This window comes from Tamandua tetradactyla, chromosome 2 (genome assembly GCF_023851605.1).
Source record: "Tamandua tetradactyla isolate mTamTet1 chromosome 2, mTamTet1.pri, whole genome shotgun sequence".
Taxonomy (NCBI): domain Eukaryota; kingdom Metazoa; phylum Chordata; class Mammalia; order Pilosa; family Myrmecophagidae; genus Tamandua; species Tamandua tetradactyla.
The window spans coordinates 78401472-78425886 of NC_135328.1; the positions used below are offsets into that span (position 1 = coordinate 78401472).

The window sequence follows — 24415 nt, forward strand, 5'->3', positions numbered from 1 at the left end:
GATAGAAAAGCGTACATAGTTGACTATGTCCATATACGTACATAAACACATAGACAAAGGTCTGAAGGGCACACACAGAGCCATGAGCAGTGGCTATCTCCAGGGAGAGGAAGGGAGTGGAACTGTAGAGCGTGGTGATGACAGGGGAGCTTATACCTTTCCTTCCTGATTATTTCTGCTGTGTTTGAGTTCTTAAGAATGAGAATATTCATGTATTACTTGTATAATTAAAATACTCATAAAACTTCCTTATTGGGAACAGGAGGCTGACTACTTTTCCAATGACTGAACTATGCTCCTTTTTGGCTATCTCCTCCTTAGGCAGCCTAACTCACCACGGAAGGGTTGAATGGCTTCTAGAGACAAATTTCTCAGAGGGTGGTAAAGGTGCCTAAAATGATTTTCTACTTTGTAATCAACTTTGATTCTTCTTGGAAGCTCACAAGCACGAATAGTCTTTATTCCTTATGGCCAATTTTAGGCAAAATCTCCAAGGGATGAACATCTGTCCTCAATGTACTACCTCCTGTCTCTCTGGACAATCAACCTTCTCCCTGGGTAATGCTAAATGATTTCCTCAACCTCCATCTTGTCCATTCTTGCCTCCATGAAAGCTTGCCCTTGTATTCTTACTTTGGGGATGCTTTAGAGTACATGGCTGCTAAGGGATTTTATCCCAAGGCTACTTATATTTTAAACTGGCATTTCAAGTTTTAACTATATCCTTCCTGCTGTGAAAATCTAGATATAAGATCGTTATCTGTCTAAACCTGGTGACACTTACTTCTAATACCTCTCTGTGAATGGCAGAGCCGGAAGTTAGGGGAAGTTAAGTTTAGTCTTAGAAAGACTATCCAGATAAAACGACGCTCCCTACGACCGTTTGGTAATGATAAGTGATTACCTGCAAGAAGAAAAGCAGCTTCCTAGCGGTGTTCAGTAGCGCTTACAACTATGTGGAAAAGCTATCTATCTTACCAGGGCTTACCTCTCAGTCATAAGCCCAGTGACCACGACTTGGGACATCATTTCTCTGTGTCCCACAGAAAATACTATGGTTCTTTTAAACACATGGCTATCAGTAGGGTTCAAGAATCCAAAAGAGAATAGAACCTTTAGGGCCATCAGAGGACATACCAAATGTAGAAGGGACTGGACCAGGCAGAGTAAGAACTGTGCATTAAAGATCTAAACTAACCCCAGATGAAAGGGGATGCATGGAAAAACATATTATTATGCCTCTCCAAAACTTGTTTTCTCTTCCCTATGCATCTTACACACACCTTTAGAAGGAGAGATCTTTTCCCGAATATCAGACAACCATCCCATGGAAGATGCATCTTTATCCATCTCTCATTTTTAAGCTGGAAATCTGATTCTTGCCAGGGAGATGAGGAGAGTGAGTCATATCAAGCCACCATACTGTTTTCCCATTACTGCTTTAATTAGCATCAGTCTACACATGCTCAGCTGTGTGTGGCCAGTTCAAAAAAATGCTGGCTGTCTCCAGTGAGAGGTCTTATCTATCAGTCTTATAGGTGATGAGTAGAAAATCAGAGAGCTGAGTTTATCCGGAGCCAATGGAACAATGTTAAGTCCAGCAAAGTTCCTTGTCCATGAGTTAAGAAGGTCATGAGAAGATTAAACTTGTCTCATATAACCATAGTAAGTACTTTGTGGATGGGAAGTAATATCTTGTGTCCTATTTCTTTGCTGTTCCAGGAAGGGGAGGCTTCAGTGGCCACAAATCCCAGGAAACTTTCAGCTAGACCCAGGTACTAATTCCTAGGCATTGCCTCAGCTCATCACAGCATTTGGATGTCATTACAACACTGGAATGTGGTTAACAAGACCCTTCTGCTTATTTTTAGAGTTATGGTAAATAAGCAGAACAGAAATAACAGCAATTATCAGCACAGAGAAACAGCAGTAGTGGTCTAATGCTTCTGCCTAATGAAGACTCATGGGATCTTTGAACAGGTCATGCTGCCCTCAGATCATCTAAGGCAGATGTGGAAATAGAAAGGGTGGGCACCTTGCCCAGTGTCACACAGCTAGTTGGTGTCAAGGTTAGGATGAGAGGCCAGGCTTCCTTATTTCTTAGCCAAGCCCCCGTGCAAGTTGTCTATGCTGAATCTACTCTGCTTCTTTCTATGGGGTGATGGTGATGGTGGTGGTGGGTGGGTAAACTATGGTCAGATAGGAGGGGGTTGAGTCCTTTATCCATGCACTTAGGCTTACCCAACTGGGGGCTGTAAGGTTGGGACAGATACGTGCAACCAGGTGGGGCAGGGCTAGAAAAAGAAGTTTCCCAGGATTCCACAAACTAGATCTGGACTTTTCTTGGTCATGCTCTTTACTGTATTCTACTGGCTGCTGTCCTCACGGGCGGGGTGTTATTCAAACAGTGGCTGACTGATTTTCTGGTTGTCTTGAGGGATAAGGCACTAGTAACTCTCTTCACTTTTGCCTTTGGAGGGGGAAGCTCAGGCCCACCGTTCAGATCAATGGATCGAACCCTCCGGTGATTAGCAGAACTGTCACTATGTGACTGTGCCCTTGTCTGATCTGAAGAGATCTATAATTTGTACCCTTTAAATCCCAAGTAAAGAAATTTAGGATGCTGAGAAATAATGCAAGCAGCATCGACTTGACTAGGTAATTATCGTCAATGCCTGAAAGCAACACACTGCTTCTTTCATGATGCACTTTGCAGAAAAAGAAAACACTCAGGAAATGGATTTCCCTTCATATTTAGGATAAGACCTTCTTATCCAATAACATTCTTCATCCCATCAGCATATCTGAAAGTCTGCCTTTGGATTTTTAAATGTATCCCTTTCAAAACAGATTCATAGATGAGATGGTTTAGCTTCTACAAAGATTTGCTCCAAAGAAGTGTCTAAAGGCGATTCTCTCAAGACACCATAAAATTGTGTGGACTGAAGCAGTGATTGGATTGATTAACTAAGACTCAAGGTTGGGAAATAATGAGACCCAGGCAGGGCTGAACAATGAAATGCTCTAATTGATTTTACGCATTTGGAATGACACACACACACCCCAGAGCATGCTATAATGCATCTGCATGCTGTGTGTATACAGATTTCACAGTGAATCAATTATACCACCCAGATACTTCAGTTCCTTATGCTCTGCAAGCCACAGGCCAGTTCATTAATACGATGTGAGGGCTTGGGGGCTCAGGCTAAAAGGTGGCAGGGACCATGCAGGCTGTGGTCAGTTCGTTTTGCCTCCAAGAGAAAATAACAGCAGCATGTGCACATGCCAGCTACGCCACAGGGCTCGCTTCAGTGCATGGAGCCTTCTGGACCCTGTACATGACCACTGGGCTGGAATTCCAAAGCCCTGTTTCAATTAAACTTAAGCAGATTTGACTATGAGTTTGAACTCATGATAATTAGTTTTCAAAACAATGGATAACAATAAGCATTCCAATCTTGCCCATGGAAAGATGGACCAAGTTCTGCACAAACTCTTGGATGGAAAGACAGGCAATGGGTCCCTTACCTTGCTGGGCAGGGATCCAAACTGCAGGACTTGAGGAGTTGTGGGGGCCGGCGACTGGTCACACAGAAGCTCTCATCAGCAGACTCCTGCGTCTGTTTGTTCAGGCAGCTCACCACAGCCTCCTGGACACCTGGGCACAAATCGCACTGTCAGGCCAGGGTGCAGAGAGGGTGTGCAGGGGCAGTGACGTGTAGACAAGGCAGCTGGTGGGGGGTCTCCATGACTGGTAGGACTTTCCCTACATGTCAGAGGTGGCAGCTTGAAGCCCAGGACTGCCAATCTGGTCCAGGATCACTCGGTGCAGGACAGTGTACTCACAGACTCGTGTAACAACTCCCAGAAACAAAGGCTTTTACCAATATAGCTGAAATGTTTAAAAAATGCCACCAAGCTATATGGTCACCAAGGCTGAAGCGAGCTATTTTAATGCAGAAGGAAGGAAGGGTGACCAATAAAAAAACAGGTCCCAAGACCTTCACGCGTTCTATTTTAATCAATAGGAGCTTGCTGTATTTGGAAGGGAGGCCCAAGGCTGCCTTTTAATATCCAGCGTTCTGTAAACTGCTGTGTTCTTGGGGCCTTGCATCCAGGACTCCATTTACTGCTGGTTTCCTTTTGATTCTGGTTCATTTTCTTTAGTGACCTGGGGTAGCTTTAGAAGTTGGAACACAGAAAGAGAACAAGATGCATAATGACTGCATCCATGGAAAACAGTCTTCCCACCGACACCCACAAATCTCTGAACCAGAGCTAGTAAAACAGGAGTTTGAGCAGTGATTGGCACAAGGCTACCTGGCAAGTCTTACACAGGGTGGTCTGCAGGGTCTGCAGGGTCTCCCTCATGGAGAATTTCATGGAGCGAGGAAACATTTAAAGAGTAATATAATGACTGGGCATTTCATTGTGGTGCTCACAGGCACAATGACAATAGCTATGGGGGTGCACATTAACCTGACACCAGGCTAAGAGCTTGACACGGATCACTCAAACTTCTCAACACTCCACATAGTAAGTTCTATTTTTATCCCCATGTTCCGGATCAGGAAACTGAGGCTTACAAGAGTCAAAGGTCATACAATTGATAAATGGTGAAACTGAGGTGGCTCCAAAGCTTGTGCTGTGCTCTTAGCACAGTTTTACTGACTGACAGCATTAACATTTTAAAAATACTTAAAAAGCTGTCATAGCTGCTTCCCCAGAGATCTACAAGAATAACCTGGACATTTGTCTGGAATCATTTCAGCAGAGTTCAGCTTAAGGGAAGAGGCTAGACAGGACATTTTTGCTAATTTGCTTTCAGTCATACACAGCTATGTATATAAAGATACCTACAGCTAAAGATATCTATCTATAGTTAAATGCGTATATATAGTTATAGCAGAGTGTGTGACTAAGCATATAATTCGCTATGCATTTCCTTGTTTGTATTTCTTATATTGCTTCATCAAAAAGTCCTAATATGGTGCCACGGATGCATTACTTGTTAGCCTTGTTGTTTTGTTCCTCCCATCTACCCTATTTCCTCCCAAGAAGTCATCACCCCAGTCAAAAAGCTACTGCTTCCTAGGGTGATGTTATACTGACTTAGATGGGTCACGCAGCAAGATAGTCACTTAAAAAGTGACATTTTAAAGCTAGAACCTGAATTGCCTCTTTCCCTTCCTAGTAAGTTTTAAGAAATCAAATATTTTTTTCATCAGTGTATATCAGTCACAATATTCAACCTGTGGCCAAGATGGCACCTTTTATTCTTTAAATCCCATTGCTAAGTTTTTAAAATAAGTTTCAATTTTTAATTTAAATATACCACGGCTGATTCAGGGTGGAGCACTTGAGATTTACACCAGGCACTCAAATTACTCCATTATATTCTATAATGCTGACTGCAGGGTGTTATTTTGGCTACAGCTGAGATGAGCCATTTGGAATTCATGGCTACAGCAAAGCAATTCACAAGAAGTTGTTGCTATCATCACTGATACTCCCCACTATAAGGGTCTGCTGGTATGAAGGTAATGGTGACAAGCCACTGGATGTATCCAACAATTCCATACTGAATCTAGAATTGTGGTTGCATTTGAAACCAAGTTTTCAATTCATTTGCCTAGTTGGGTGTATCCAAGAGAATCTAGATGATTTTCTATAATATAAAATATATTTTTATTTCATTCAGCTATTAACCTCTGAAACCTTAAGAAACTGGGTTGACCATCCTGAGGCAGGAAGTGACCACAGGGCTCATGTGTGCTTCACTCGATAGTGTCTGCTTCAGGTGTTTCTCTCATGTACACGTGTGTGTGTGTGTGTGTGTGTGTGTGTGTTTGTGTGATGCAACCAATTTCCATTTTATTTGTGAACTTTTGTTTAAAGAATTCAGGCTCTTTTAAGACGGCAAGGAATCAGTGTAACAGCTAAGGTTTCTAAAAGAATGTTAGTAATCTTCTCTCTTAGATATGTAGAACATAAATTTATATTTCCCTAAACTAGCAATCGTGACTCAAAGACAAAACATCACCTTTGGGATGGTTAAGTGCTGAGATTGGAGGGTTAATAATTTAAGAAGCATTCTAGAGTAACTAAACTAGAATTCAATTTATTACAAAACAGTGTACTAGGCCTCAGCCACCCTGCAATAAATGTCCATTGTCATAAGGGCCAGTGGGGTCAACTTTCTAAGGTGGGGCTTAGGGTGGGGGTGGAATGGGGAACTAAGGCAGAATTTTGTCATAATTAAGGGGTATCTGGGACCAGCCCTGTGGTAAAAAAAACAATACATTTTTGTGGAATGAAGGAACAAAATGCCTACAGGGTAGGGCCTTTTAAGCACAGAATGCAATTTAGGCTAAGGGGCAGTAGGAAAGGGATGCTAGGAGGAAAGAAATATTAAGTGAGAGAGCTGCCCAATGGGAAGAGGGGGAAGTTGGAAGAGGGAAGAAATGTGAGGATTCCATCCGAGTCTATGATATACTTGGCTGAAGGTAGTCAGACATGGCTGTGAGATGTTAACTCAAAACCGCGTTCTTTCCAAATGGGTTAATATACGCACACAGAAGGACATGTTAAATCAACCACATGTTTAAGTATGGTGTTTTATGATCCTCAGCTTTCCTTCCTTGATAGATGCAAAAGGAGAGAAGATTCATACAGGAAAGGGAGCAACAAGTACAAGACATCACCTTCCATTTTTGCTGAAGTCAATTTCAAGTTTTCCCTCAGTTAGATTTTAATGTTGATTTGAATCTAGAAGTTCAAACCAATAGAATTGTTCAGGTTCAAAACTGCTCTCCTTGACCACACCTATCAGTTCACATATGGAAAATTAAAATATAACAAGTCGGTGATGGTGGGACACAGGACACAAATCCGAACAGGTTAGGCTCACTTTCAACCTTTCAGAAAATGGGATTTTCAGTATTTATATCTTCCACAATAGCACAATTGTTATATGATATTTGATGACAGTTCAGGGAAAAGCAGGCACTAACTACAAAATAAATTACTAACTGGTTCCTTCTGGTTCTACCTCTGCCAGGTGAAAGGTTACTCTTGTATCTATCCAATTTCATCTCTTGAGATTACAAAAACAATAAAATTAGCATGACCTACCTTACAACCCCAAATTGATTTAAAATGTATTTGTTAATCATGCACATTTTTGGTTGGCTTCAACAAGCATGATTAAAAGTGTATATAACTTAGTGTGCTATAATTTGGTGAAAGATCAAAGTTGATAATACAACAAAATGTCACTGTCAAACAACTTGAACATATACATGTCCCATATAGTGAAATAAATTTTTAGTTTATATCAGCATCATATGGACCATATGATCCAAGCATATTTTCACCACTTTGGAATTTTCAATCTAACATTTTAGGCATAACCTTGGCACAATGATATAACTGAAGGTACGTGTGCTCAGTTGTTGACAGTTAAAGACCAAAGACATTTCAGTAACTTTACCCTGCCTTGAATATAAAGGATGTATAATTTATATTGTACAAAGACCCTCAGTTACTATAGGCAGAGATCAACTATATATCAAACACCAGATCTTATTTCTAAATCAATATATTCTGAAAACATTTTAAATCATATCCACTCCTCATGTACTCTGCACTTTGAGTCTTTTACTCCTAGTTGGCCAGTAGAATGGTTAGAAACTTGAAGATAAAGGTATCTGGTTGTTTACCTATTGTCACTGCACCTATTTTTTCCATCTGTTCATAAAGTTCCAGGCTTGACTTGTAACTGAGAACCATAACTGAGAGACAATAAATAATTTTTTTTCTGTAAAGCACACTTGTTTTAGACTAGATATAATCATCATTCAAGTCAGGTGATCATGGAAATTGGGGATAACTAGAAAACCACCTGAACTCTTGAGTCAGTCATGAAATTGTAAAGAAGCAACTGTGGCCATTGGCTTCTGGCTTTCTGTCTGATCTGACCCTTGAGCCTCTGCCAGGGCTCAGAGATCAGCAAAGCTCATTTAAAAGTTCTCCCTCATTAAGCATGAAAAGAAAAAAAAGTCCTCAAAATGAGTGAGGAATACCTTATGAACACAGTACATTAGCAGTGTTCCAGAAAACTGTCTTCCAGAATCAGTTGGAATAATTTAGGTTTTAAAACACCAGGGTTCTCTATCAGAACACTTCTGAATTCCAGGGTTTGAAATTGCAGGATTTAGAAACAAACAAGATCCTCAAGATCAGGACAATTAAATGCTTACTGAAAGACATGATAAAGGACGCTGATTCCTTGCTAGTACTTGTTCCACTATTCCTTCTTTCTCAATTACATGTGAACAAGTTGGGCACATTTGTTCTTACGGTCTTACTAATGTCAAAAGATGCTTCTGAGTTTCCAAACTGCCATGGCTTAGAAAACAGTTTTGGGAAATAATTGAGTACTTTTTTATACCAGCTAAGTGAGAAACGTTGACGGAAATGTAGAATTTTAACATGCCAAAAGGGGTCATGCTTAGCCAGTTAGAGGGATTTGGCAAGAAATCAGCCAGCATTTCCTCACCTTAACAAGATCTCTTTTGAGAGGAGAAGTGGGAGACAGTGGCAATATGACTGTAATGTTGTATTTTTTTTTTTATAGTGGAAAGAAAGATTGTGATCTTTCAGATTTCAATGTTGATTTAAATGTCTTCCTCCCCTATTCCAATCCCATTCATAACACCTGAAATAAAGAATCAGTGACTCTGTCGTTAAATCACCATGGAATGTTCCTAAGAGAACTGGGTCATATGCATGAAATAGCCAGATAATATTCATAAGAAGGAGCTTCAGGAATTCTCTAAGTACTTAAAGAAAGTTTGATATTTCTCCAGGCAGAGAAATAAAAGCTCTGTCCTGGTCCCAGATCTGTCACTCACCAGCTGTGTGATCTAGAACGAACCACTCAGTTTTTCCTTTACATCTCAGTTTCCTCATCTGTAAAATGGGGATTGGGTCATACTTTGGTATTTAAACTCCTTTCCAGCTCCAGGAAACCACAGTGTGCATGATTACTTTATATAACTTTTTCCTTTGTATAAATAGATATTACTTTGGGAAATTGGCTGAGTAAACTAGAGGGACTATAACTTTTCCTTGGGCATAGCAGAATGTTTTGACATCTTGGGTCTTAGCTCATACCACGGGCAGAAGCACTAATGCTCTCAACTAAATGTTGAGCATTGCCAGGTAGTGTCAACTGTTTTTCTGTCAGATACACTAGGATATATTGCAAAACATCAAAATGACAACTGAAAGTAAAAGCATTAGCTGTGCTGGCCACTCACAGCTGACAGTCTTACAGACAATCAAGCCAAAAAAGAAATACATCTGTGTTTCATTCAATATGCTTAATATTTGGAATGGCTTCCTCCCCTCCTCCCCTTGCTTACCATTCTTGGAATAGAAGCAGTCACATGACCCAGTTGCCTACAGAGAAAGGAGATACCCAGGAAGAAGGAAAAGATGGCAGGGATCTGAGCCAGAGCTCCCCTTCTTACCTCCTCCGCATGATTCGGAGCACTCGGTGAAGCCCTCATACGCCCAGTCATAGAGCTCGTCAAAATCCTGCAGGCCACCGAAGAGACCACCTGCCTCCTCTGGGTTTAGCTCAGGAATGTCCCCGTTGCACGGTCCTGCGTAACAGGCACGCTGGGATGCCGGCTTGGGCCCTTCACATTCATCAACAGGCAGGTCAGCCACGGACTGAGAGAAAGACAGGAGCACCTGGCACCTGACCACTCGCACCTGGGTTCCCATGCCACAGGTAACTGTGCAGCCTGACCAGGCCTCTGGGATGAACCTGCAGCCAGCAAGCAAACAAGAGGACAGGATGAGAAGCCCCTGGCAGGAGACCACGGGGGTTCTGAGGGGCTGCATCCCGCCCGCCGCCACTGCCCAGTGCGTCTCACTCAGGATATGATCAGGGCTCCATTGCCCTGCCCCTGCGATGGGCTCTTCAGTTTAGTTCATGAGCTCATTGGTCACTGTTTCTGGATTGGTTTCTTCATGAGCGTCATGTGAACTCCCGGCTGTAAGGCATTCCAGCCACAGGCCACCTGCTTCCTCTTTGCTTTGCACCCAAAATGGTAGCTCTTCAGGAAAGGGAATTAGTAGCTTCTTCTCTCTTTAAATCCCAGCACTTGTGCTTCTTGCAAGAGGTTGGCTATTCTTATAGCAGACTGACCCTGAAACTGCTACTAAAAAGTATAGCGAAATAAGCCCTTGGAGATACTTGAGGAAGAATTTTTTTTTTTTTTTTAGACTCGCTCTCATATTCTGTAACTTTCTTTGCTATTCTGTTCAATGTGCTTCCCAAGGTTTATTTATAGGTATAAAGAGGTTTTTCTTGTAAGTTTCCAAGAATGGGGCAGTTTTGTTCCTCTCACATTCTTTGAATTAGTCTGAACTTGAGTGCTTTTTATATCATAGAGAAAAGCCATGCTACAAATTTAAATCCACAGGCATGTCACAGTAAACAGGAGGTTCTGTATTCATATAAATTTGTTCAATATCCTCTTCCCCCCAAGGAAGCCACATTAGTAAGAACTTTGTTTTTCTCTGAGTTTCTCTAGAATGTAGGACAATAACCAAATGCCAAAAAGAGTTCCTCCCCATCCCATTCATCAATAATGGTTATAACTGTAATAACCTTGAGTGTGGCGTAGGGAAAGAGCCGAGAAGGAACTACTAATATTTTCAGACAGTTAGTATAATGATTTGGCCAAGGAACTTTGGGTTAAAATTTTTTATTTTTCCATGATCCTATTGCTTTCTCATAGGGAGTCATGCTAAAGAAGACTGTAAACCTGGCTCCTTAACCTTGGCAGAAAAGGAAAACACTGATAAAAAGGTTATATTGCATTAAATTCTAGCAAGTGCAAATAGTTCATATCTAGTTCAGGGAAATTTCAATTCTAACAGCAAAGCAATCCAAGTTTTCAAACTGGAAGGAACACAACAAAGTCATTTCCTGGGACTGAGTCTGCTGGAATAGAGGTGACCGGGCTTGGAGAGCCAGGCTTCCCCCAAAGCCACACACTCAGCTCTGCAGCGTGGTAGGAGCCCTTCAGAGAAGGGTCTGCTCCATGTTACCTCTACAGAGCCACCCATTAGGAGAGAACAAGGGTCACCACACAACCCTGTCAGGAAGGCGGACAAGGGAGGAATGGCCACCCAGAATTATTTCCAAGAAATTCTCATCACAATTTCACCTCCCTCTCTTGGTTTTGAATTCTTGACCCAATCTTTTGGCACCTAGAGAACCTGGGGGAGCAGTGTCCTAAGAGATTAAAAAGTCTCTTTCTCTTTAAATAATGCCACCCATAGGAGCATTTTAGAAATGTAAAACCATAATTTGCCATCAAAATAATTTTAACCATTGTTCTTGCGCATGAAGTAGATATCACCTTGTTATCCAAGACGTAATGGAAAGGCTGGAGGGAACTGCCTGAAAATGTAGAGCTCTGTTCCAGTAGCCATGTTTCTTGACGATGATTGTATAACGATACGGCGTTCACAATATGACTGTGTGATTGTGAAAACCTTGTGTCTGATGCTCCTTTTATCTACCTTGCCAACAGACGAGTAGAACATATGGAATAGAAATAAATAATAAGGGGAACAAATGTTAAAATAAATTTAGTTTGAAATGTTGGTGATCAATGAAGGGGAGGGTGAGGGTATGGTATGTTTAATTTTTTTTTCTGTTTTCGTTTTATTTTTCTGTTGTCTTTTTATTTCTTTTTCTGAATTGATGCAAATGTTCTAGGAGGTGATCATGATGATGAATATGCAACTATGTGATGATATCGTGAATTGCTAATTATGTATGTAGAACGGAATCATCATATATTAAGAATGTTTGTGTTTCTTTCTTGTATTTTTTTAATTAATTAAAAAAAATTTTTTAAAAAATAATTTTAACCCTCTTATTACACATTTACACACACCGGCCTTGCTCCTGGAACAATAACCTTGACAAATGCACTAGCACTGAATTTTACAAACACAGGTACAGTTATAAAGGAAATGCATATTAAGCCATTTTGTATATGAGAAAAACCCAAAATCAAATGATAGGCCTACCAACTTAGACACTGGTGTTATGAATACTGATTTTTCAATAATGTGGTGACAAGATTTGTTTCCAAATTTAAAAGATGACCAGATTTCAGAAAGAATTACACCCTTTTAGCGTTCCCTTGCATTAAAGATTATTGTTCTGTCACCTATAATTGCCCTTTGTAGTGACCATTACAATAGAACAGGGGTCGGTAAATTATTCCAGTAAGAGGCGAGATAGAAAATCTTTTAGCCTTTGTGTGCCATACTGTCTTGGCCACAACTACTCAGTTCTGCCTCCATAGCGAAAACAGCTATACACAATTCTTTAAAAATAGGTGTGGATACGTTCCAATAAACTTCATTTACAAAATGTGGCAGGGTGGATCTGGGGCTGAACTTGGCCTGTAGGTCATAGTTTGTCATCCTCTGCTATAGAACGTGGTGGGGATGCCAAAAAAACATCGAATTCATAGATATTCCCCAAACCTTATTTTAGGTCTCTGTTTCCATCTTTCTCCACATATATCAACTCACAGGAATGAAAAGTAGCCAACTCGATTTCTTTGTGTTTTATATTCCAAAGTAAGTCCCAGATGAAATCAAAAATATAAATGATGCACAAACTAAACCCTCAGCTCTCCTTGCTTATAATGAGTGAATTACTTGGCATCTGGTCTCCTTCCAGGACCAGGAAGATAAAAAACACAGAAAGTAGAAAGGGCATGCAAAGGAAACCCCATGAATTTATCGCAATGATAGAAATTTTATTTTATAGCAGCATGTCTAAATGAAAAAAAAAATACGTATGTATGTGTAAAAAATGTGTGTATGTATATGTACATATACTATACATATATATGTGGAGATACATAATATATATGTATTTGAGTATCTGGATACTTGGGGTTAATAGCAAAAACAATCAAGAACTGCTTTCTGTCTCCTAAATGAGAGTCTTATCAAATGTAAAATTGTCTTACTGGGTTATTTCCCAACCCATTATCCTCAGGGTCTTCATCAAGTTCACACCAATTAAACCAATTTGGTTTATAAGTGGTGCTGTCTTTTGGCAGTCATCTTAATTTCTCTGGTGCACACACTGTATGATATAATACATTCTCTCTTATTGAAAGCAGGAGATTATATTTCAAAAGAAAAATATCTGATAGTGCAAACGGCCAAATGAATAACAACTATTTTTCATATGACACTTTTTGCTACATCCCTTAGATCTCCTCATTCTTTGTTTACTATCTTGAGCATTCTGGCCACAAGCGGGAGTGAGCGAGGTCAGTGAGAGGGCAAGCAAGTGAGCTAGGAAGTTGAAATGTAGTGTTCAGAAGTCTTCAACTTGAATAGCACTTGCTGAGTTAGAACCTTTAAAGTGAGACCTAAAATGGAGCTCAGATTTTTTAGCAGTATGTTGGGTAATTTCAACCGCAGAATTTGTTTAACAGAATTCTTTTGCTAAAATTCTATTGTCAGATCAATAAGGAATGACTAGATAAGTGCTATTCTTTAAAAAATTGGCTTGAACTTTAGAAGTGACTGATATGATTCCTGCAATTAGTGTTCTCCAAAAAATAAAGATCAAAACTACTAGCAAATGAATGATTTATGATTCAGTCTGGTCTTCTATTTGTGAGCTTACTTGTTTATTGAATTAACAAAAGTATCTGCTTTAAGAGTCATTGCCATAGTTCTCTCTATGAATTAGAAAACAGTGACAAATTAACTTATAAAATACCCAAGTGGCTTAGTTCATTAGTGACAATTATGGACTTCAGAAACAAGCACTAAAATTAGAAAATAAAAATATCACTTTATTAATATAAAGTTAAGCAGAAACAATTAACTCTTGGCTAATTAGTCGCATGTCTCTGCAGATATTAGCCAGAGTTAGGTTCTACTCTTATACACACACAGTCTATAACTAAGATATTTAACTTTTCCTTTCCCCCATTACTTTCCCCTCTCCTCCATTCTTATTCAAAATAAGAATAGTTTTTTACTCTAGTTTCAAAATACAAACTACATTATAGCATAGTTTTTCAGTTTTCTTACATTTTGAGATATGAGTCTATTGGGGTAGGGGTTGTGATTTTCTTTCCTTCTTTTTTTGGTATATAGGTGTATATGAGAGTGATGGTATGATATATTTAGAGAATAAACTGAATAGTGTAAGGAAAAATTATTAAAGACTTTGAAACTGACTAAAAACAACTGGAAGTCCTGTTTAGTGTATCATTTCAGTCTTTGAGCTTTTTTTTTTAATACTGTGTAAATTGCAGAAAACTGATAATAGTCCAAATGATTCTTGTCCATAAAAATGTAAATTAATCGTGTTTTGTGGAATGTAATTGATGGTTGCCCTGTGGAAAGACCAAGTTTGCATCTATTTGTAAATTCATTTCAGCATTCTTATAGGCCTGTATATGTACAGTTCTTTCAATTTTCCTTTGAATAAGCTGCAACAACGTACTAAAATTAACGAGGTAAATAAAATCTTTGATAGGTGCTCATCTTATATTTGCATGAGAATCATGATTTTTCTCTTTTAAAGCATTTATCCTTTAATTAGTGGCCACAGAGAGATCTGGAAAATAATATATTGAAAATGTAAAATATTGCATAAGAAATTCTATCCTGAATTAATCAAAGTATCTTTTATGTAAATATATCATTTGTAGGTAAAAAAAAAAAACACACATTTCAGTGGTAATAATAAATTGTTCCATACTGCCTCATTTTACTTTTAACCCAATCTTCCTTTCTTTTATTTTTCTTCTTTAGTTTTGAAAATTTGGTTCTTCTAACTAACCCTGGGGCACTCCTTAAAACATTAATGGAGTGAAATATTTAGGAAAAGGAACAGTTACGTAAACCTAAATCGGGCTTTGGCAACTGGGCTAAAGAGGCATGTGGGTATTGAAGGGGGAAAATGCTGCCGGGTGGGAAAGAAACTTGGGAGAGGGAAAAGGAAAGACCTTTTCTTTACTTCTACTTTTGTCTACTTCCCACTTTAACTCTGATGATGTCATGTAAAAATTTTTGAGCTATTTAATGTCTCCAAATGAAATTAAAAGGGAAGATTAAAAAAAGAAGCTCCAAAATTAGTAAACAAACAAAAACCTTTGGAATGTCAGTAAGGGAAGGCAATTCTTCAGTTGAATCACTTTAGGAATTTTAGAATTACTTATAAAATCCATAATCCCAATGGATTTCGGTATTGGCAATAATCATTATAAGGTTTTAATGATGATTATGATTATTTAAATGATTATTTAAATATCATGGTTATTAAAAAATACAGCTAGAACATTAACAGTCTTTGGAGAACAAGCTTCCAAAACATCCTTCTCGTTTACTTAGAACTGCACCTAAATCACTCCAAATAAATGAGAATTTCACTTATTAAAAAACATATTTAATCAAGGATACTTGATCTGAACATGGAATTATGAAAATATTTCTCAACTGCTTTTGTTAGCTTGCGACTGTGTGGAGCTACAAATAATTCATGAGAGTTTCACAACTCATATTAAGGTCCCCAAGCAAAATATTTCAAAGGTGTCCAGGAGAACATCCCATAAAACATCTGACAGCACACTTAAGAGGCTCCACAAATCTTTAAGTGTCATGTCTGGTCCGTGAGGGTCCTTCAGCATATTAAGGTATCCCAGTAGGTATAACCAAGATTAGAATTGTTCTGGAAATAAAAATAAAAATAAAAAAGATAACTTTGATGCAGCCACCAATACAACTATTTGAAAAAAATTCATTGACTGCCCCTGCCTAATGCTGCTAATCAGTAATGATCTGAGGGAAAAACCCAGTTCCAAAACACACTAAGGCAGTATTGCGATAGCTGTATTTGGTGACATTTTCCAAGTAGCAGACTTCATTTTTTTTCATGGTAATGATGCCCTGTTGGGTTCTCTGAGATGTAGCTGGCCTCTCTGCAAGAATGTCTCAATAGCTTTCTTGCAGAAAATGCTCAGTGCTAGAAGTAGGGGAGGAAATGCTGACTGTGTTAAAGAGCACTAAGTTTCCCTTTCAAAGAGACTTTATGTTAGAAAGGAAATGCTCCCGGGATCAGTGTCCTTTGCATGTTCCACGGAGTCCAGAGACCACTGGTTCTTTCAAAGCACGGGGCCTTAATGTTTGAGCACTTTATTAAAGTAATTTTGCAGTTCTGACCTAGCCTTTCTCTGATATGGTTCTAGACCATGATCTTAGAAGTCTTAAATGATGGGCCCACTTGCTCATGAAGAGGTTGCTCTTCTTTTCCAGTAAAAATCATTAGGAAGACATTTCACAGTTTCTGAGAATTTCAGCCTCACGTTGTCTGCTAGTACTGACAAATACAATCCTCATCTACCCTGTTCTCGGCACCCAATGCAATTGACCATGCCTTTCTTCTTGAATTAATTTCTCCTCTTGACTTACATGCTATCAAACTCTCTTGGCTTTCTTCCCTTTTCTGGTCATTTCCTTGAGTCTCCTTTTCTGTGTGTGTCTCTCCTCAAACGCATACTGCAATGTGCCCCAGGGCTCAGTTCTCTGCTGTCTTTGATGTGTTTATCAATTATTCCTGGTTTCAAATGTCATTAATGGACTGACAACTTCAAAATTTTTAGTATCTGGTCTAGATTTGTTTTTTGTTTTGTTTTGTTTTTTAGGTGCATGTCTGGGAATCGAACCCAGGTCTCCCACATGGAAAGTGAGCATTCTACCATTGACTAGATCCTTTTTTGTGACCCCAATTTTTTTTTGTAAGATTTGGGATGGGGAGCCATATTTACTCTATGAAAGGAGTAAATGTTAATTTAATGCAATTAATCTATTTATCAAAAACATATAGAGTGCTTATGTGCCAGGCATTATTCTAAGTGCTTTATGAATGAAGTTGCTAAATCTTAACAATAACCTTATGGTGCAAGGACTATTATTATTCCCATTTTATACATACGATAAGGAAACTGAAGCATAAGTCACATGCTAGTTAGGTTCCAGTCTCTTAACCACTACACGTTGCTATCTCTTCTGCTTGACATTTTTATTTTGAATTCCAAAGGCATCTCCTACTAAAAATGTACAAAATGAAGTTCTTGGTTTCCCCCTCATCGATCTATTCCTCTTCCAATTGTTCCCTTCAGAGTAAATGACTCTACCGGTTACCCAATTGCTCAAGTAGGAATTTAGGAATTATTCTTGATGCCTTACTATTCCTCATTCCTAAACTCTTCCCTAAAAATGTATCTGAAATTCACTTGTTTCTCCACTACCACCCCCTGATATGATGATGGTGATAATAGCTAACATTTACTACTTAGATGTTTCAACCATTTTACATATATTAACTCATTACAACATTAGTAGGAGCCATTAATTAATTAATTTTGCCTATTTCAGAATGGAAACAAAAGAAATTATTTGTGGTCCTTTCAAAGAAATGCTAGCATTGTCTAGCAGACCTTCCTGGGGTTTGTCCAATCCAATGGAAGTGTGAGTTTTTGATTGTCATTGGCTAATCCACTTTGTAATCTCCTAAAGAGAGAAGTTTCCTTATAGAGGGCTGGTGATAATACAGATGTTTCTGGCCTACAGTGATGGAAATTATTTCTGTTCATGTCAGTACAAATGAATTTTGTCTGGTAAAAAATACAAACTTTCCTAAATGCAATTCTCACTGAACTATTTTGAACATCTTACTGCTTCCTTCAATAATTTATGAGTTAAATAGAATTTTTTGACCTGTGTTCATTTTATATTTGTGTGAGAGCATGATTTTACCTGTTTGAAAATTATATTTTAACAGCATTATTTTCATGCCAATTTCTAGATGTTAACATCAAGACACAGATATTTCCAACAGCAATCTACCAGGAAAACTTTATGCCTTTCTCCATCTTCATCTCCAATAGTCTCCCTCCATTTACAATCCTCCAGTAATATGAGTCTTTTAATTCTTTAATGTGCGTAAAATGCTTTCCTGACTCAAGGGTTTGGCATGTGTGGGTCACTTCCTGGATGATTCTTCTTCCTTTTCTTAAGCTTGGAATAACTCCTATTCAGGCCTCAGATTAGACGACTCCTCTCAAAAAGAACTTCTCTGACTCCTACACTTATTGAATGCCTTGACAGACCCTCTTCGAGCACCGCGCACTGCTTCATTTACTTATAGCAGTTATCAGGCTTTGATAATCAGAGTGTGAATCTTTGTGTAAAAACTCTCTCCCTCCCTAGACCAAATCTCTGTGTAGATACAATTCTCTATCTATCTCTTTCTAACGATTTATCTATACATTCCAGTGCTCAGCATGGAGTATGGCACATAAGAGATACTCAATAAATATTTTTTCAAATGGACAAAATAAAAGTAAGGGTTGATGTTAGGAATGACTTTATTGGGTTACTTTTTGGTTTTGATGACTGAAATCAAGCTGGATAAAGAGGCAACAGCCTAGAAAACCCTAAGAAATTAAATCATACTTCTAAGTTGCAGGTATTGACATGAGGAAACAAAAATCTTTTCTCTGCTATAGTTGTTTCTTATGGTCTTTAAAAATAATTGTGTCAAAATTTAGTAGCTGTCGTGGACTTATTCATTTAAATTTATTATAGTTGTGCTTACTATGTGCTGGCCTGTTTCATCTTGATGGGGTGTTGATTTATCACATAGCTGAGGCAATATTAGATTCTCTATCCATCACACTGCAATTAAATCTCAATAAAAATGCTATTTTACAGAAGAAAAAAATTTGTGAGAAGCTTTCAGCCAGAGGCTGACTTCAGTAATTTATACATGATTCTCTGGTCAAACATTACCTTATCATACCACCAGCCATTCAACAGTGAAGGCTCTGGGCTTTTGGAATTTTTACCAGGTTAGAGGGACCCAGAAAGAGCTTCTATTTTTTCTGTCAATCCTTTAAAACTCACATGAACAAAGTTTTGGGGAAAAGAGAAGAGAGGCCTCTAACTACAAAGAAACCCAAATTACTCTCTTCACAAATGGGAAATAAAGGTAAGGACACTTATCTGAGACCATTTTTCTCTCACTTCGCTTTTCTGACCTATGTGAATAGAACATGATTTAAAAGTTTGGTTTCCCTTGAGGCTAGTCTGATTATTTTAAAAGCCAAGACTCAGGGACTAAACTGTCATTTAAGCTTATAATGCTATCAGCGGATTTGTAGTTTTCAACTTAATACTAGAATATAGTTTTTAATGCAAAGCATTTTCCTTGGCTTTGATAAAAAACTAAAATACTATAAACTCAGAATACTTTTCATGAACCATTTCTTCTTCACGTAGAGTGAAATTAGTTTATATTGCAATTTTATAAAGGTTTCTTTCCCTTAATTCAACAAGTTTGGCAAAGCTTTCCAAAGAAAAGTTCAGTTCATTAAAAATGACCTTAATGGACTTAACATATATTGGTGGTGACAGGGTCCATGCTTTACTTTGGCTCACAGGATCCCATTAATCTGTCTTTGTCACTCTCTAGGGCTCAGCTGAACCATAGTTCAGACTTAGCTTTCTGAAAGTAACCTCGGAATGAGCAATAGTGGTGGATGGGAGGAGGCGCTGACCAAAATTTAGAATTTCTTGGTTGGCAGTAAAGGCTAATGACGACTAAAAATGGCTCTGCTCTTTTGAGTCTATAGATTTTGCTGTCTCTGTGCATGCTGGAAGCAAGCTATGCGGATCAAGAGTATTTAATTTTAAAAGTTGAGAGAAGATGCTTTTCCCTCCAAATAGTTTCTGAACTTTCCTTATTTTTGCAGTTCCTTATAAACCTGTCCTAAATTCGAAGTGTGGTGCTCCCCAGTAAGAGTCTTCAGAGAACCTCAGAAGTGTAAAAGAAGTGACGCATTGAGGTGGTGTCACCTGGAAAACCACTAGCTAAGTTTTAGGTTAAATGATTCACCCTCAAATACCTTTAGATGCAACATGTATAAGGCAGATATAATATCTGCCTCAATTTCTCCACTGGTAATGACCATCTTAACTCTCTTAAAGGATCTCTAGAAGATGAAAGATGCTGGGAAAGGTCCAATCATGACCATAGTTAACACTTTCTGTATTTCAGGAACTCTACATACATTCTCACAATAACCCCATTTCACAAATGAGGAGTTTGAGGTACACAGGGTTAAATGATTTGCTCCGGGTCCCCTGCTGTTAAAGGGCAGCCAAAGATTCATACCCAGGCCGTCTGCCGCTAGAGTTCAAACTTTCCTTCTTCATGCTTTGTACCTTTATTTATCTATTTTAATATTTTTATTGAGAAATACCCACACACATACAGTCTAACCATATTATACAATCAGTGACTCACAATATCATCACATAGTTGTGCATTCTTCACCATGATCATTTTTAGAACATTTGCATCACTCCAGAAAAAGAAATAAAAAGAAAAAAAAACCTCATACATCCCGTATCCCTTACCCCTCCCTCTCACTGACCCTCAGTATTTCAATGTGCCCAATTTTAACCTGTATCTTCCCCTATTATTTATTTAAGACTTATTTATACCCTGGATAAAAGGAGCATCAGACACAAGGCTTTCACAATCACACAGTCACAGTGTAAAAGATCTATATATACACAAACTTCTTCAAGAATCAAATAGAGCCCAAGCTTTTAACCATGGTGTACTAGTTGCTCTATATACTGGTATGACCAATAATTAAATTACTTTTTACTTTGATCCTAGCAGAGCTGTAACTTCGTAGAGCACACACATACACAGACTCACCCCTCACCAACTCACACAGTTGTCAGCATGATGTATCTAAAAAGAAATTCAAATTTTAGGAAATTATCTATGGTTTCTATAGTCTATTTTTCATATATAAGTAGGAATCACTTAGTGCATATAATGATGCTATAATTTGCTATTTAAAAGATCCAATAATTTTTCCCAAGGATTAGCTTTGGAGTTAAGGCCAGATTCAAATAAATTCTACCATAATCTGCCAAACATCAGTTCATATCAACACCCCATCCATCTCTTTCAGGGTATTACATCCTTCTCTCATTTAAGGTTTCTTGAATGCAAGGGCATTTAGGTTTATATTTGCAATACTTGCACCTGGCATAAAGCATGGCATGGAGTAGGTGATTTATGAGGGTATTTAGCTTCTTTCTTTAGAGGGTGTGAACAATTAGCAGATCCAGTGACTCTCCAAGGCATCTAAAAACCATAATCAACCAGAGAGTTTATATTAAGCATTGTATTTGCTGCTGCAGATGATACAAAGGATGAAGATGATGATTTGGATAGACGGGGAGGAGGCTGAAAGGTATGGGGTTGGAAGTAAGAGAGGTTAAGACTTTTGCTAGGATAAGGGATGAATCAGTGTAGCCAGTATAAGGTTTCAACTCTGCTATGCGCCTATAATTTTAATGCTTGAGCTTGTTCTGCATGAATATGCATTTCACTGGATGCAAATAGTGTTTAGATTTCTAGATGTTAGGTGAGCTGACCCTTGATTCTTAAGAAATATATTTGTTTCTACCCAAGATATTCTCTTTTACTTTCTGTGGCCTGTGATTAATGAAGAAAATGTAATTCAGACACCTTTCATTGCAGGTATAATTAGCAACACTACTTGGATCCATTACTGATGTTTGATCCATCACTAATTATTCTTTAGGGGAAAATATAAAAATACATGTCACACAATTAATTGACATTTCTATCCACTTTTAAAAAATGTATATAATTCACATTCTTAACCACTGAGGTAAGCCATTACACTCTCAGCAACTTAGTGGGTATAAATATGGACTAATGTAAACAAATGTTTAAATATTATATATTTATATACTATTTTCAACAAGGTAAACAAGGCATTTAATGACTATAATATCACCACAGTGACTCTCATTGGCTTTTATTTCTGTAACTAATTCCTTGTGGGTTCTGTCCACACAGATGCATGCCAGGAATTTCCTTTTGCTTCTTAATGAATCAACCCCATCATTTTGCTGATGCCATCTGGCCTCCAGATATTACTGCTGACCTCTGTTTGCTTGCCTTCCTTCTTCTTCTTTTTTTTAGGCTCACACTGAGATTATTTATGATGATACATTTAAGGTCTGGGTATTGTGTTAAAACACAAAACCGTTCTCCTAACCACGCAGTATAGCCATTTACTGAAAATCTAATAACTCAAGATTTTTAAAAAATGCATGATCAAGGCACAGAGGACCACTCAGTACTACCTTCGAGGGGATGGCCAATTGATAAGGGTTTCCATCTGGTGAGTGCCAGCTGTTTGATGGAGGGATGCCTGGTTAGAAAGGCTGAACTAGTGATGTAGGGTGTAAAAGACTCATACATCTCCTGTTGTCTGTTCTCAGCCATCCAAGAAGAACTCAACTGAAATAAATCTGGGAGGAGCCAATTAGTCCTCACCATCTCTGCCTGGAATGCCTTATTTCAGTAAAGCAGAAAGTCTGAAAAGAAAAGGGTAGAGCACGTGGAGTATCCAGGCTATACCTTTTTCTTAATTCTGTATCACTTAGCAAATTATACCTTTCTGGACATTCTTGGTTGGTGGCCTGAAGGAGTTAAGGAAATGAATGATTTCCTTCCTATTCCAAGTCAGAACAGGCTTTTTGAGAAGGCCAGCTGAATAACTTCCTGCTCCGCACAGGAGAAAAGTTGTCTCTCAATGTCCTAGAGATGACCATAGTATCATTTTTCCTTAAGAAAATAAGCTATCCAGGAGGCGGTAGTGATATTTATGCACACATCTCAACAAAGGCTTCAAGTAAGGTATAAAAATTAGAGAAGGGAAATCTAAAGCCACAATTTAGTTTCTACATGATAAACAAATACAATTGTACTGCCATATTGTAGTTCTGATCCTCCATCATATAAAAGTAAAATCTTGAGGGTTTAAAAAAATATCTAGGAAAGTTAGTCCCATATATTTTTCAGCAGAAGCAACCAGATGGGCTCAATCTGGCATTTAAGTGATGTGTCCTAAATCTAAAAACACTGTCATCTGCTGGAGGCAAGTTCAGACAGACACATTTCAAATCACAGCAGAAGAGAATTAGATCAATAACTTTTTCCATCTTCCTTTTCTAGTGCTAAGATGGTACTGATATTCCCCTCAGGAAAATGGGACTCTATTGGAATCTTATTATTTGTAAAAGTCTATCTTTAGCCACAGTTCCTTCTGTGTTAATTGGGTAGCATGGGCATCCTCTGAAGCAAGCTGCTTTATTGTGTTTATTTGTAACATTGTCTGTGCTTGATCAGCTTCATTGCCTGAAGCCCCATGTCCATCTAATCTTGGTTTGGGGTTGGATCTCATTAGCATTGTTCTGCTCAATGGAGAGAGACAAAAGTACCTTTTGTAAAAATTCTTGCTGCTGGTTGTCAGGAAGGCCTGATAATAACATGGCAAATTATGACTACTGGTGAAAAATCAGCTTCTTGGGTATAACTTCCATGAGTGGACTAGGAACTGATTTTTGCATATCAAGAAAATGTACTCATTACAACATCCCTACCTCTGTACCACATGAATCAATACATTATAAATAAACCACTCTGCTTCTGAGGAAAAAAAAAATCAATGTCTTAAAAGTATTTCTGAATTGAAATTGGAACTTTATATGCTGCATCTCAACACCACCCCAATGTGCCCCAATCACCATATTTATTTCAGCCATTCTACACCTCATTCTTCCATCCTATGAAGTTTTAGTTATTTCTTGGCAATTCTGTTTTTAGTCTTTTATTATAGTTTTCTTCTAAACATATCTTAGAGTGGTTGCTTCCCAACATCTTTTTTACCATAATGCTACACAATCTTTTCCTTACATTTTGGGATTGCTAAAAATATTTAATGTTCAATAACAGTATCGCCATATGCTAAAGACTTTAAGCTAGTGGTTTTTCTATATTATCTGATGAGACAAGCTGGTGACAATATTTTCATTTTACATATGGGGAAATAATTGATATTTGCTGCTTCACTGCAGAACTCACCAAGGTTAGCTGGAGCCAAAGCAAGAGATAATAGCTCTGGACTATTGTTCCCATTTCATCTAGCAGTTCAGAAGTGACAGCCACAACTTCTAAACATTATCATTTAATTTAAGCAATCTGAGTTTCATTGGTAGGGGAAGGAATTACTTGCTGACAGCCTACCATTTTTTCATTATACTTTGGAGAGTAATTATAGGTTGCTACATGCATTTAGAGACTAGTCTATGCAGTTTAAAAATGTACTCAGAACATACAAAATTGTTTTTTTAAATTCAAAATCAATAA

The 24415-nt window shown here is 38.2% G+C and overlaps 1 protein-coding gene across 2 annotated transcripts in view; it reads right to left on the bottom strand.

Annotated features, from left to right (window-relative positions):
* The window catches only part of ADAMTSL1 (ADAMTS like 1), a 998876-nt gene that overhangs the window by 176347 nt on the left and 798114 nt on the right, over window positions 1-24415 (bottom strand). For both annotated transcript variants that reach the window (XM_077148079.1, XM_077148080.1), the window contains 2 exons: window positions 9540-9841; window positions 3532-3661 (listed from right to left, as the gene is read on the bottom strand). In XM_077148079.1, coding sequence (XP_077004194.1) covers window positions 3532-3661; window positions 9540-9841 — 432 coding nt within the window. The remainder of the gene's footprint in view (window positions 1-3531; window positions 3662-9539; window positions 9842-24415) is intronic.